We start from the raw sequence: 15,000 nt of genomic DNA on the forward strand, positions 1-15,000 counted from the left end.
GAGACTTCCACATGAATTTTTCCTCCACATTTAACCTTTACTAAGTGACTTATCACCATTTATTAGAACATTATCCTCTGCATTTTGTATTTTTTCTATCATGTATTTTCTTATATTTAATTTACTGATCATGTCGATGTTCATAACGACTCAGAGTAGATAAAAAGAAGTTATGGCATTCCAGAGAAAACTGAAGAAAAAGTGACTTCTTCAGCAAAATATGTCATTCATTGGCGTTTGTCAGATTGAACTGGTTTTATTGGGGAGTTGGTGTTCCAGAGGATGATGATGTTTCCACATTCATTGAACAACCAAATAAAAAAGACACAACTGGTGCTGGCTAAAAGCTGAGAAACTGCTTTTTACCTGAATTATTGAAATGCATTGATAGGATTAGTGGTTCAGAAGATCTAAATCATTTAGATCAGTACATGTTTTGGTCATCAGAGGCTGTTTAGGTCTTTGAGGTTCATTTTAATGACAGTACTTAATACTTTATCTTAAAAATTCCCATGATTGAGTGTACAGAGGTGCATCCAAACAAGTAAAACACCACACGAGAAGCCCTTCTTAGAACTATTTAATATACATTTATTAATGTTAAAAAAACAAACAAAAAAAAAACCATTGCAGTCAGAGGCGATTTAATTTGTGTTGATGCACCGCACTCTTAAATGAAACAACTTAGAATCACTCAGATTACTTCATTCAGTTGGTTACAAGTTGGAACATTTCATTGTCTTTAAGTTCCAAAAACATTACTGCATCATGGGAAAACTGAAAACTTCTTTTTTTTTTAAAAAAGAAAAATGTGGGGTAATTCTCCTTCAACATCTGACCAGACTGAGTCCTTTACAGAAGAACATGATCGTCTGGATACAAATACTGAAAGTCACACCCTGGATGATGCACATGAACAAAGTTATTGTTGTAACATTTCCATTTGTCCTTAGAAACACATGAACGCTTAGTAAGGACTTTGGAAGGGTTTAAGACAGTAATGCAGAGAAACACAAGTTCATAGCTAATAAAAAAAATAAAACATAACTTAGAAACTGTAGGAATGAAACACACAGAACTGTACCGTTGGACAGTTATTCTACTGTAATCAGATTAATTAGTCCTGTGTAGGTTATTTACATACAAATGTACAGCTTCAATGCAACCGTTATTCTACTCAGTAACTGCACAGTGTTTCATTTACACTTAAAATCATAATAATAATGTAAACCTGGCATTGACATGTATCTTGGTATCACACAGGGAGGTTTTCTTCACAGACTAACAATGCAGTCGCACACATTAACAGGACGCCTGAGATGGATCATCTGATACTAAAATTAAAACGTGTCACTGAATCCCAAAAACAGCTAGTGATGTGAAAAAACAGCGTGAGTGGGAAGGAATATACAACATCTACAGTGAACACAGCAGATCTGAGTTCTGGTTTGAAGTAAAATTGTGAGAAAGTAAAGGTTTATCATTTGGGGGTGTGTGTGGGGGGTTATATTTAGATAAAAATAAAAATGGTTTGGACCCTAAACCTGCTAAAAGCACTAATTTCATGTTACTGGCGTCTGTAAATGCTAAAGTTTTCGTCCAAGATTCATGTCGATGCCAGTTGTCATGAGGGCTTGTCATTTTATTTTGGTCACCTGTTAAGAGTAAGTGTGCACTATGTTCAAGTCAATATACAACTGATAATATTAAATAGCTCTAAAAATATCCACATTTTTCTTGTACATATTTTTAAAAAAGCATGAAAAAACTGTTCAGTATTACCCTTTTTCAGAGTTCCCGGCTCAAAATAACTCGTAGCATATGGAACTGACTGACTGAGAGTTTGTATGTAAACTGATGTTAGCGGTGGCGTCTCTCCTACTTCCACACTGTCAATGTGTCATTTCCTGGTCTGCGGTTTGTCCTCGGTGCTTCAAATCCCAAAGTCAAACCTCTTGTGTAGTGTGAAGATGATGAGGGCGTCCGCGGTCCTCTGAGGAAAATCACCAAGTAGCCAGACGAGACCTCTGAGCGCTCCCGGGGATATTCCTGAGTTAATCCGTGCATAGTAGTGGCGATGATGAGTGTGTCAGTAATCACAGAAACAGCTAGCGCTCACACCCACACTGTCCCTCTCAGACCAAGAGTTAGTTCATTGTTCATTTCCTCAGCGCTAGTAGTTGAGGAGGTGCTCCCTTTCTGTGCCGACGTTGCGTTGGTTTGCAGCGAATACCTTGGCTTTGTTTACTGAAGGACCTGCAAAACAGAATCAGAACACACAGTCCATTTAGTGCAGGGGTCTGTGACCTATGGCTCCTGGGCCAAATGTGGCTCTCGAACCTCTCTCTATGGCTCCCCTTGTCAAAAAATGTAAGGAGCATTTTCAAATGGACTGAACGAACCATTACTTGTTAACACTGTTATAGGCCTAAATCAATTCTAATGTTATCCATCTGCAAGAATGTGCAGGATATACACAGAATAAAATAATTTTTGACAGCACATAAACCAAAATACAGGGTGGGGAAGCAAAATTTACAATGAACATTTAGTTGTTTTTTTCTCAGCAGGCACTACGTCAATTGTTTTGAAACCAAACATATATTAATAGATTGGATTTAGATTGGATTTATATAGCGCTTTTCTAGACACCCAAAGCGCTTTACATTATTGATCCATTACTCATTCGCTCTCACATTCTCCCTCTGGTGGTGGTAAACTACATTTGTAGCCACAGCTGCCCTGGGGCAGACTGACAGAAGCGTGGCTGCCAATTTGCACCTACGGCCTCTCCGACCACCACCAAACATTCATACGCCAGTGTGAGTGGCACTGGAGGCAAGGAGGGTGAAGTGTCTTGCCCAAGGACACAACGGACTGACTAGGATAGAGCGGGATTCGAACCGCCAACCCTTCGGTTATTTGACGACTCGCTCCACCACCTGAGCCATGACCGCCCAGAGACAACACAGTAAAAGAGATATGTACAGCAAATGCAAAAACATGACACTCCGAATAAATTAAGTGAATCAGAGTAAAGAGGGCAGGGATAACATAACATGATGCTGTAAAATCAATGCAAAAATGAAAGAGTGAGATAAAATAACATCATGTATGAGAATATAAATTAATAACCAAACAAGATAACATTAAAATTTGAAAAAAGACATCACATAGAGGCAACTCTATAAAAATGTATTTAAAGAAGTGATTTAAAAGATGTCACTAATTCCACAAGCCTTATCTCCTCGGGCAGGCTGTTCCAAAGTCGAGGGGCCCTGATGGAAAAGGTGCGGTCACCTTAGATGATATTGATGTCATAATCATACCTAACACTATTATCCATACCTTTTCAGAAACTTTTGCCCATATGAGTAATCAGGAAAGCAAACGTCAAAGAGTGTGTGATTTGCTGAATGCACTCGTCACACCAAAGGAGATTTCAAAAATAGTTGGAGTGTCCATAAAGACTGTTTATAATGGAAAGAAGAGAATGACTATGATCAAAACTATTACGAGAAAGTCTGGAAGATACTATTATAGAAGAATGGGAGAAGTTGTCACCCGAATATTTGAGGAACACTTGCGCAAGTTTCAGGAAGCGTGTGAAGGCAGTTATTGAGAAAGAAGGAGGACACATAGAATAAAAACATTTTCTATTATGTACATTTTCTTGTGGCAAATAAATTCTCATGACTTTCAATAAACTAATTGGTCATACACTGTCTTTCAATCCCTGCCTCAAAATATTGTAAATTTTGCTTCCCCACCCTGTATATGCCACACTACATTATTTTCTTGCCAAATATAACAAAAGACATACCATTTGCATTTGTTAGTAGTTTGTCTGTTTAAAAGTCAGCCCATACATTTGAAAGTTGAGCTTTTCATCTATTACACAATCTAATTTTGTTTTGGAAACAGTATGCATCATTAAAAAATTCCACAAATCTTGAACGTTTTCTTTATTGTAGTTGTATAATTTCATAAATGCACCAAACATTGCATTATTGTAGTGGAAACAACAAAGTTAAATAATAAACTAATCACAAATAGGCTACAGAACAACAGCCACTTCATGGTAAAATGTAGATGTGTTTAAATATTTTTTTTTATTGCTCCGGTCACATTTTTTTCTTCTTTTTCCAAGTCAAAAATGGCTCTTTAGGTCGTAAAGCTTGCAGATCCCTGATTTAGTGTCTACAGAGGCGACTTTTATGTGTTTACGTGGCACATTCTGTGAGCTGTGATGTAGGATTTCATTGTGTTTAATTACTAGAACAAATCAATAGAAAGTGTGTGTTCAGACAGGGTTTCCGGAGGTTTCCATATGTCACATTTAACACTTTTTAAGACTAAAGCTGTTATGAATGTAATTTAAGATGCAGTTGTAATTGAGTAGGTGGTGCCGAGACCACACTTTGTTGATGCTACCAATGTAAATACAGAACAATATTACATAAGTGGTGGATTTTTTTCAGTCACTTTACAGGAGTTTTCTGTTGTCCAGTTTGTCTCAGTGATTCCATGTTAGTTTTGTAGCTTTTTGATCGTATCAATTCAAGTGATTTCAAGTTACCACAACATATGTAAAAGCCAAGTTAACCCAAGTTTATCAACGCAATGCAGATTTGTTATGACATTAAAGGCCTAAATTGCAGAACTCGGGCACTCACAACATCTAGTCGTGACAAAAATTATTAGACCACCCCTTGTTTTCTTTAATTTCTTGGTCATTTTAATGCCTGGTACAACTAAAGGTACATTTGTTTAGACAAATATAATGATAACAATAAAAATAGCTTATAGTAGTTTAATTTCAGAGCTGATATCTAGCCATTTTCCATGTTTTCTTGATAATAACCAAAATCACTTCAGTTCTTACCAATAGCTATGGCATTGTACTGACAAAAACAGTACTTTTAGGCATTCCATGTTTTCTTCTGTCTGTTTTAGTCACATGATACACACAGGAGTTAGTACTTGATTGCATAACCATTGTTTTTGATGACTTTGGATGGTCTAATAATTTTTTCTGCGACTATATTTGCTTTCAAATCCTACGAAGTTCATTGTTGCAGCGTCCTTAGTGCAAAAACACTTTTGGCACACACCTTTATTTTTCTGCTGCACTTGCTGCAAAACTTTGACTTGAAGACACTTCAACTTTTGGAGCAAAGCTGTGCTCAGAGTCAGGTGTCTCACATTGATGATCAAACTCAAGACAGGGTGGTACTTATTATATTTACACTGTCAACATTAGGGATGTAACGATGTGAAAATTTCATATCACGGTTATTGTGACCAAAATTATCAAGGTTATCATTATTATTGCGGTATTGTTGAAATCGTGTTCAAAATGTTCAAAAAGTACTGATACACACACTGAAATAATTTAACCAAGTTGAATTTTGAAAAAAAACAAAAACAAAAAAAAACCAAAAAAAAAATTGGCACAATGTACCTTCTGTTGGCAGAAACATTCAAATATTAACCCTTAGTGGTCTGAGCCCATTTTGTCCGCTTTTCAGTCCTTTTGATTTTGCCTTTATATACTACATAAACAAATGTTTACAATACCCATGTTTGGTATCTTTTTTTCAGCACAACTTCATCTGTCTCATCTGCCTATTATTTTTTCACTTTAACCTACTATAAAAACACAAAAGGACAAGAAACACACACACAAAAAAATACTGCATAAATAACACACAGATGCTTAATGAACCTTTTCAAAGACTTTAAAAGGAAATATTGGTTCCAAATATTAGGTATAGAAAATTAAAATTGTAATAAATTAAAACTATACTCAAATATTTGACATAAAAGCAGATCTTTACATAGGCGTTTTCTCCCTTAAAAGTGCAGTAATCAAACACGGTTATCATGATAATTAGAATTTAAACGGTAATACTAACCATCTGCAATTTTACTGCGTATTATTGTTATACTGGTAATTATTACATTCCTAGTCAACATAGATGGAGGATAAATAACAATAAGAAATAACTTATTTACAACCTAATACAGATGGGTTTCTAGGATCTTAAAGAACTGAATGTCCTCAAAGTGCCCTCTGTTTGGAGACTTCTACTGTGTGAACATGGTATTTTTACATATGGCTCTGATTCAGCCATGCAACACCATCTGACATCCCCAAGGCAAGATGGAGGGAACAGTGGAAAGTCAGCAGAACCATCTAGGATCCATCATTACATTGGAGACCCCAGCCAGCTTCTGCCCCGAAAATAATAGATAATCCTAATCTGTTTGAAGACTGGATTAGGACGCTTCAGGACAGCAATGAAAAAAAGAAAAAAGTGGGTTTTGTTGACACTGCTCATTGGAAATGTGAGGATTTACTACAAACAGTGGATCACATTAAAACCAGCTGCTACTGCATGATCAAACTGAACCTGATGATACAACTCTGGACTGGCGTGCCTCAATGGATCTGAAAGTCTAAGGACACATACAAGAAGAAGATGATGCAACCTATGACTAAAGCACAGCTTTAATTCAATCACATGACCAGTTCTTTGTTTTTTTTTAAAAAAACAAGTCTGTCAGGATGTCATGGAGTTTAAAAAATACTTTCCAAGATGAGGATGCCTGCTCGTGGATAACTGATGATGCAAAGCAAACAACAGTATTACAGTAGTAGTACAAATGATAACTTATAGCAACGAGTAATGAATGAGGAAGGAATGTGGAAGTGACTGTTTGCAACCATAGCAACAATAAGAGCACTCTGGAAAAACCTGGTCATGTCTGCTCTTCACACTGTAAAAGCAGACAGTGTATATAGGACCTTAAGGACCTACAGAAAACGCAGTGAAATGTCTTGTATGCGTTCATTTGTACTTGTACTGACCTATATAGCTGAGCAGAACAGGGAGGAAGAGGAGGCCGTGCGTCGCCCCCAGCAACACTATGGATAAGTACATCCTGAAGTAGAAAACCTGGAAGATCTGGGACTTGGAGAGCGCCAGGATCAGGATACCGCCGAACTTTGTTAATGTAATCCCACTGAACACCTGCAAAGAAGTGACATGTTATTAAAATCAGAAGACACATTCAGAAGACCCTGAAAATAAAAAAAATAAAATAAAATAAAAAATCTACATTCACATAAATAAAATCCATAAGCCCAGTTTTACAACTTATAACCTTAAACACATCTATTTTTAATACTTTCAGTTAAAGCACATAAGTAACTACAGATACACTGTATGGACAAAAGTATGTGGACACGTTGAATTCAGGGGTTTCTTTTCTAACAAAGTCTGAGCTATTAAACAATAATGACAAATGTCATTATATAGTTTATGTTTTATAACCACATGGACAAAAATATTGGGATACATGGTTGCAGCTTGTAAGATGTCCTGTTCATGCTGATTTGAGAAATGAACTCCTTAAAAATTAATGGAAGATTTTTCTTCCTGAGTGAGATGTGAAGAAAGTAGATGGTTAATTGTGATAGAAATGATTTTCAGTCCACTCACAAAAATTAGTTTAGAAATTTAGAGGTAAGAATATTGAAAATCATAGTTATGGAATCAAAAAATAAAGAAAATAAAATCAATGTTGAGAGAAATTAAGTAAAAACCATCTCTGAGGCATTTTGGAAGCAAAGATAACAATTTAAAACATAACGTGCTGTGTACTTTTAATATGACTTGGCCAAATACAGTGTAAGATTCTGTTGAAAGTTACTGGCAGGCATCCTCATCTTGGAAATTTAGATTAGATTATCTTTGTGTAAAACTTTATGACTATATATTTACATTTGCTTTGACTTTATATTTATATTTAACTTTTATATTTGAAAGTACTCAGATATTATAACTGCACAAGACCACTGGACCTTGAAAAAGTAGGTCATGGTCACCTATTTTCAATAGGCTTCTGCTCTATGCCAAGACGGTGCAGATATCTCAACGCATTCCTCAGATAATGTGATTATGTCATTGAATGGACAGACAGACGGACAACAAAATTATTACAATACACCTCAGCTAAGGGGTACCAAAACTAACCAATGCAATGATATTTATCCCAATGTAAAACTATATAATGACATTTGTCAATATAGTTTTGTACCCCAGACCCCTGTTAGAAAAGAAACACCAGAAGTTAAAGTGTCCCAATACTTTTGTCCATATAGTGTAATTTACACTTTAAACACAAAACAACAAAACAACTCCAAGCTAATATTCTGATAACACTGACTCTCATGTATTAAAGAAAGTAAAAGTAAAACCTACCGAACTGCCCATGTGAGCCAGCGCCTCCTCAGCCCGCTCCACTCTGTTCTTCTTCACACTGACGGAAAATGCTCGCACTATGTGACTGCAGAACTCTACTGAGATACCACAGCTCTGCAATAGAGGACAGGGAGACGCTTAGAACCAGGAAGATGGAGATTCATTCTAAATGCTGAGAATATTGGATTAGGCACAAGTTTTCATCATGTCCAGTGTTTATTCCTGCACAGGGACATTAATGGGACAAAGTCTCTTCAGGGAAACATGAGTGGTCACTAGATGGACTTGATTTAATGGTATGATCTCTAATATTGCTTCTCACCATGACCAGGTTGACCAGGGACACTGCGTTGAGGCTGATGCCCCACAGCCACATGACGCCAAACATGTTGACCAGGATCATGGCGATGGTGATACAGACAATCACTGCAGACCACAACTCGAAGCCCAGCAACACCGTCGTCACCACGAATATGGCGCCCACTGACACGCCTAAGTTCAGAGCCGTGTCGTGTACAATGGTGAGGTACTGCTCGTAGAAGACGTAGAAAATACTGACAATAGGAAGGAAAATAAACAGTACATTAGCTGGACGTTTCTCAAGTGAACGATGTTGACATTAGGGATGTAACAATGACCAGTAAAATGATAAACTGTGCTAAAATTCCTGACGGTTAGTATTACTGTTTCAGTTCTAATTATCATGATAACTGTGTTTGATTACCGCACTGTGAGAGAGAGAAAGAGAGAAAGAGAAAGAGAAAGAGAAAGAGAGAGAGAGAGAGAGAGAGAGAGAGAGACTCTATCCAAGCGCACAGAGAGAGAGAGTATCTATCTATGAAAAAGAAACTAAAACAACTCAAACTTAATATGGAAAATGGTCAAACAATGGCCATAAGGTGCCATCTTTAATGCACATTTGTATGTTTGATGTTTACATGTTAATATTTGAATGTTTCTGACAACATAAAGTACATTGTGCCAATTATTTTATTTGTTTTATTTGTTTTTGTTTTAATACAACTTGGTTAAATTTAATTAAACATTTTGAGCACATCTCAACAACACTACGATAATAATGATAACTGTGATAATTTTGGTGACAATAACTGTGATATGAAATTTTCATATCATTACATCCCTAGTTGACATCCCATCATTGCTCAAAAACAAGTAGAAAAAGGCGTTGCTACTTCTTTCACTTTCTCTTTGTAAGGAAGGAGTTAAAAATAAACTGAATTAAAAACTGCTGATTTCAGACGCACGCCCGTCTATAAACCAGTCACTGACATGCAGATGACAACAACAGGATGTAGGTTTAGAATGTGAAGTTGTTCAGTCCTCTCTCATAATAACAGTGTGAAAGCAAACCTAACCAGAACAAATACATACAATAAACATGAACTTTGGTTTAGAGTCTCATGTCAAACCACCTCTAATCAAAGCAAACAATCCATTTGAATAGATAAGTGTCTGTTCTTATCCTCTAAACACATTATTGTGGTAAGTTTTGTATGCATGTGTTTGTGATTGGCATCAGTGGTGGCCTGATTTCTATTGACACAAAACTCTACTTTACCCTTTAGGGAAAAAGATCAACTTCACTAAGACTGAATGTTTTCTTTGCCGTTTGTTTATGACCTAATTTCCCCTGCTTTAATGTCCTTGAACTTTGAGCTTAAAAAAGAAAAAAAAAAAAAAAAAAGAATGCCAATTACAGGTACTGCACTGATAGAAAATTGTAAAGCAGCAGATAAGACTCAAACCCCGAAGTATAAACTTGCAGATGTTGACTGTTCAAGAACAACACAGTCAGGAGAGTAAAGGCAGGGCTTGTCCACATTTTTCAAGGTCAAATTCTAGCACTTTTGAGGGTCACTTTCACATTTTTCCAGCACAGCGCCTTATCACTGGGTAAAATACATATCTACAAGTGGGGGTGTTAGAAAATATCAGTTCTGCAATATATCGCGATATTTCATTTCACAATACTGTATCGATTTTAAGAAGTACTGTATCGATATTTTTAGGTATTTTTTCAAATGCAGATATGGCTGAGGTTCATTTTTGTTTTTTGCTGTTCTTTATTGTTTATACCTTATTTATCCTTATTTAACACTGTTTTATTAAATAATGGTTATTTGAAGCATCCTAAAAGCACTTTTTAATGTCTGAGAAGCAGACAGCAGTTCCTTTGGAAACTAGGAGAATTAGAAAAAATTTGTGATAAAGCATTAGTTCCTGTTGTGATCAAATAAAAATGTGTTTAGTATTTGTACATGTTTCTGGTGTAATTCAATTCTTGCAGGAAATAATCATTTTTTAAAAAGAAACAATCAAAAAATTTCCTTTTTAACAGTATCATGATATATCGTGTCCTGATCCTAGTATTGGGATTTGTATCGTATCGCCAGACTCTTGCCAATACACATCCCTATCTACAAGGATACATACACTCATGATTATTGTTTTACTTTTTATCACAATGATGTACATTGTATTATGCTATAAACGTCTAAAATGATGTTTCATAATAGCAAAAAGTTTAGAAATTGAGCAGACCACAAAGCTTTAACCAAAAAAAAAAGGGAATCCACTTGGTGTTCTTCAGACACACTCACACCGAGGCAAAGATTAAGATAAAAATGTATCTGGACTCGACCTGAGATCACCTGTTAATTTTCTTTTTTGGCAAAGTTTTATTTTGCAAAATGTATCACCTCTCTGTAAGTAGCTCTGGCTTGACATCTAACCTGGCAGAGTTAATATTAAAAATAAATCAATAAATCACATCATAGAGGTAGAATTGCAAGCACTTTCAAGCACTTTTCAGACTTTGAAAACACAACATTGAAATTCAAGCATTTTCAAGGATTTCAAGCACCCGTACGAACCCTGTTAAGGTGACACCAGAGAATAAAACTGTATTTACCTGTAGGCGAAAACGTGGTGGTCCATGCTCTGACTAATATTCTCAGCCAGGACGCGGGCCATTTTTAAACCGTCTATGAAGTCTGCGGAATCTTTCAGGATGGTGTGATAGGTCATGAAGTACGTGGCTCCGACGCCGGTGTTGTTGGGATAAAGATCGACAGCTGTGGCGTATGCCGCGTGGCCGCTGAGGGGCAATGAAGAGAAGAAAAATTACACACTACACTGAAACTGGCATACTGTCCTCAGATTATTTTTATCATTCAGAAAGAGAAGTAAAAGGATGAGGTAACAGACTATAAAATTACCCTTTGCCACATTTGACGTTGGGATTGTCTGACAGGAACATGGGCAGAAAGCGCATGAAGTCTTCACCGACAGGCCTCTGTTTTCCACTCGGAGTCATGGGCCGACAGTGGACGCACAACGGATCCACCACTGCAACATATGATCAGCAACTTTAACAGACATTTAAACAGGACGAGTGGAGGAAACTACTCTCATCTGCTCTATAATTTAAAAGCTCAGAGCTGCTTTTTATTATAGTATATAAGCATAAATATTATAATCAACACAGCACAGGGTTATAGTACAGCAATGTTTCTTTAAGTTACAAATGTTTGAAGATAATGGATTTTTCCTTAAGAACGTCATCACATTCTGATGCAATAGACATGTCAGGACCTGTGGGTGAGAAAGGTTATAGTTTGATTGTTCCTGCTTCGGTGTTAATTTACTTCCCTCTTCCTTGAATGAACATGACTCTTAATGACACTCCACTTAATCATCCAATATATATTTTATTGACTATTAAACAATAAAACTACTTTCCAGCTTATAATTCATACCTACATTCTATTCAACCTGCTGTAAAATACCAGCCTAATGTTATTCTGTTAAGGTGAAAACTTCATTTAGTTTGTATGACTTTTACTGCAAAATTTTAATTCTACTTCTTTCAGTGCAATGTAAAATACATGAACTACAGTTACATTAACCTTTTAAGCCCTGGGCTATTTGTTTCCACTTGGAATCATTTCAGTGTAACACAAAACAATGGAGTAATTAATAGCAGAAACTTTGTTCACATAAAACCAGGTTATGATCAGAAAACAGCAAAGGCAAGATAAAATTCAAAATCATCGCTTCATATTGTGACCATTAATTTTGCTCTTTTTTGGCTCGTTCAGTGAGTTTTAGTGGTACGAAAATAGTACTTGTACTGTTAGATCCACTTAGTGTCACACTGGTCTGTTTTATAAAATTATTCACGACATAGTCTGGTCTAAGACTTTTGAAGCTTGTTTTCAATATTTGCACATTTAAGTGTTTGTTGCTTGAACTGTGTTCCTTTTCCAAAAATTGGTTTCGTTGAACATTTAGCTGATGTTCTTCTATTTATGTAGATGTATAAAACGTGTATATTGTTATAAGCATTACCATGGCAACACAAACAGAACTACGTTACCAGGTTTAAGAGGTTAAAGCTTCCTTTAGCATTTCCTCTGATATTTTTCTGCACTACAATAACACCCACTACCTCTGTACATAAAAAAAAAAAACAAAGAAAAACAGAACAAAATTGTGAAACTAACTTTCAGCTCTAAGATCATGAGACGAGCTTAAAAATATTTCCATGAAGGAAAAACTGGTTACCCGAGGCATTGCAGAAAGCCCCAGTATTGTTGTAGTAGCGACAGCAGGTGGACTGAGGCTTCACCCAGTCAAAGTAGTCGTCGAGCCACGATGACGGTGTGACTGCAATCCTTGTGCTGAGGTCAAAAGGAACAAAGAAACGCTCAGTTGTTAATAGTTACATCGGTCTCTAACAGGAAATTGCACCTGAACACTTGATACAAAGCCATATATTTACACGCATTTACTGTATCTTTAATTAAAACCTTACTTTTCACACTGATTTTCAACACACGGATAAAAACAATACTTCAAAGGTTTAGTAACGAAAACTGTTTCCTTTCTTCTATCTTTTTCTTGTGAAATTCCACCAAATGTCACCTCGCATTTCGGTAAGTCAGACTTACTAGTTGCTGATGAGTGAAGCGCTGTACACCTGTTGGACCAGGGAGTCGTTGTTGCAGCCCACACCTCCACATACAGCATTCTGGCCATCAAGGCTACTGTAGTTGAGTCCATCCTCTACCACGAAGTAGACGGGAGCTCCGGTGTGGAGATACATGCTGATGTTCTCAAAGTAGTTCAACATGTACGAGTCCTAGATTCAAGACGGAAACAGTCGCATGGATGCAGTACTCACAGGGACCCAAACATATTTATTCTTCAAAGACAAACACAATCTAGATTCAATAGATTATATTTTTCCTTTTCAATTAGAATCAGGAAAAAAAAGTAGAAAATACATGATTCAGACTTGTTTTTCTGTTATTTCAAATTTTTAACTTAATGGTTTGATGCATTCTTAAGAACATTAAACGAAGTTCTAGCTTGAAAACCAAACACACTACATAGTTTTTCAATGTTCTGTTTGACAGAGCTTGTAACAGGGGTGTCATTTGCAATTTTGCGACATTATATTCGCTTGCTTAGTCTGTTGTGGCAAGCCCGCATACCAAAAGTACAAAAAAGTAAGAGAAGGTTCAGATGAAAGTTGACAATCAACATCCAAAAGGTTCCTGCATGATACCCTGAAGCCCTATGCTGCAAGTTCAATATTATCTTACTGACTTACTGTGAAAAGCAATTACACCATCATTACCTCCGCCAAGGAGGTTATGTTTTTGCCAGGGTTTGTTTGTTTGTTTGTCTGTTTGTTTGTCTGTCCGTTAGTGTGCAACATAACTCAAAAAGTTATGGACAGATTTGGATGAAATTTTCAGGGTTTGTTGGAAATGGGATAAGGAAGAAATGATTAAATTTTGGTGGTGATTGGGGGTGGGGGGGCCCACGGGGGGGGGCACTGATCAGCCTTGGCGGAGGTCTGCGCTCTCCGAGTGCTTCTAGTTAGCATTTGTTATTACAGCAGCCCCACAGAAGTAATTATTATTAACTGTAATATATTAGGCAGACTTACATCAGGCATTGAGAGTTTCTGATCCAGTCCAATTTCTACTTTATTTACCACTGCAACACTGAAGGAGAGGATCCCAACAAACACTGCAATCTGAATAGGAAAAAATAAAAAAAATCATCAAGAAAACATCATCCTCATTATGAATTAATCGAGTATGAAAGCCCAAGCAAGTTCACTGGGATATTATAAATGGAAAAAAAATGTCAAGATGGCAGATTAACTTACTATGACGGGGCGCACCCACTCTTTGAGAACAAATGGAGCATAGATTTTCTTGAAAAACCAAAAAAGGAAGCCATCTGTCTTCACTTCCTGACCTTCTGGCAGCTTCACGCAGCAAATGATGTCCAGACGATTTCCCTTTTAAAAACGCACAAACAGGCACAACATAAAACTTGCATAAAAGTACAGATTGTGTTTTGAAAAGAAAAAAAAAAAGTGTCCTCTGTAGGTTATATATCTGTTATGGATTTACTTAATTGAGTGCAGCCTCACTTTGAAATGTGCAGGAAATTCTTTTGAACACTATGATCACAGTTCCCGACTCTGACGCTCTTACCTCCTGTCGTTTGGCGTCCAGGCCGAGCAAGCTGACGAAGCAGCTGATCTGCAACAGGAAATCAATAAAAACAGCCAAGCCAGCAAAAAGAGAGAAAGTCCTCACCGCTGGCATGTTGGACAGGGCTCCTACAGACAGATACGTCGAAAACATTATCAGCATGTGACTTAAAGGGAAACTAGAGAAGAACA

At 36.8% G+C, this 15,000-nt stretch overlaps 1 protein-coding gene across 1 annotated transcript in view; it reads right to left on the reverse strand.

The window, feature by feature from the left end:
* Positions 1 to 736: 736 nt before the first annotated feature.
* npc1 (Niemann-Pick disease, type C1) overlaps positions 737 to 15,000 on the reverse strand; it is a 26,778-nt gene continuing 12,514 nt past the window's right edge. The window contains exons 15-25 of the mRNA XM_030160693.1: positions 14,810 to 14,937; positions 14,476 to 14,610; positions 14,251 to 14,340; positions 13,244 to 13,434; positions 12,858 to 12,973; positions 11,510 to 11,639; positions 11,203 to 11,388; positions 8,593 to 8,824; positions 8,271 to 8,384; positions 6,875 to 7,037; positions 737 to 2,256 (exon numbers count right to left, since the gene is read on the reverse strand). Coding sequence (XP_030016553.1) covers positions 2,174 to 2,256; positions 6,875 to 7,037; positions 8,271 to 8,384; positions 8,593 to 8,824; positions 11,203 to 11,388; positions 11,510 to 11,639; positions 12,858 to 12,973; positions 13,244 to 13,434; positions 14,251 to 14,340; positions 14,476 to 14,610; positions 14,810 to 14,937 — 1,568 coding nt within the window. The 3' untranslated portion in view covers positions 737 to 2,173. The remainder of the gene's footprint in view (positions 2,257 to 6,874; positions 7,038 to 8,270; positions 8,385 to 8,592; positions 8,825 to 11,202; positions 11,389 to 11,509; positions 11,640 to 12,857; positions 12,974 to 13,243; positions 13,435 to 14,250; positions 14,341 to 14,475; positions 14,611 to 14,809; positions 14,938 to 15,000) is intronic.

Source organism: Sphaeramia orbicularis, chromosome 17 (assembly GCF_902148855.1).
Source record: "Sphaeramia orbicularis chromosome 17, fSphaOr1.1, whole genome shotgun sequence".
Classification (NCBI taxonomy): domain Eukaryota; kingdom Metazoa; phylum Chordata; class Actinopteri; order Kurtiformes; family Apogonidae; genus Sphaeramia; species Sphaeramia orbicularis.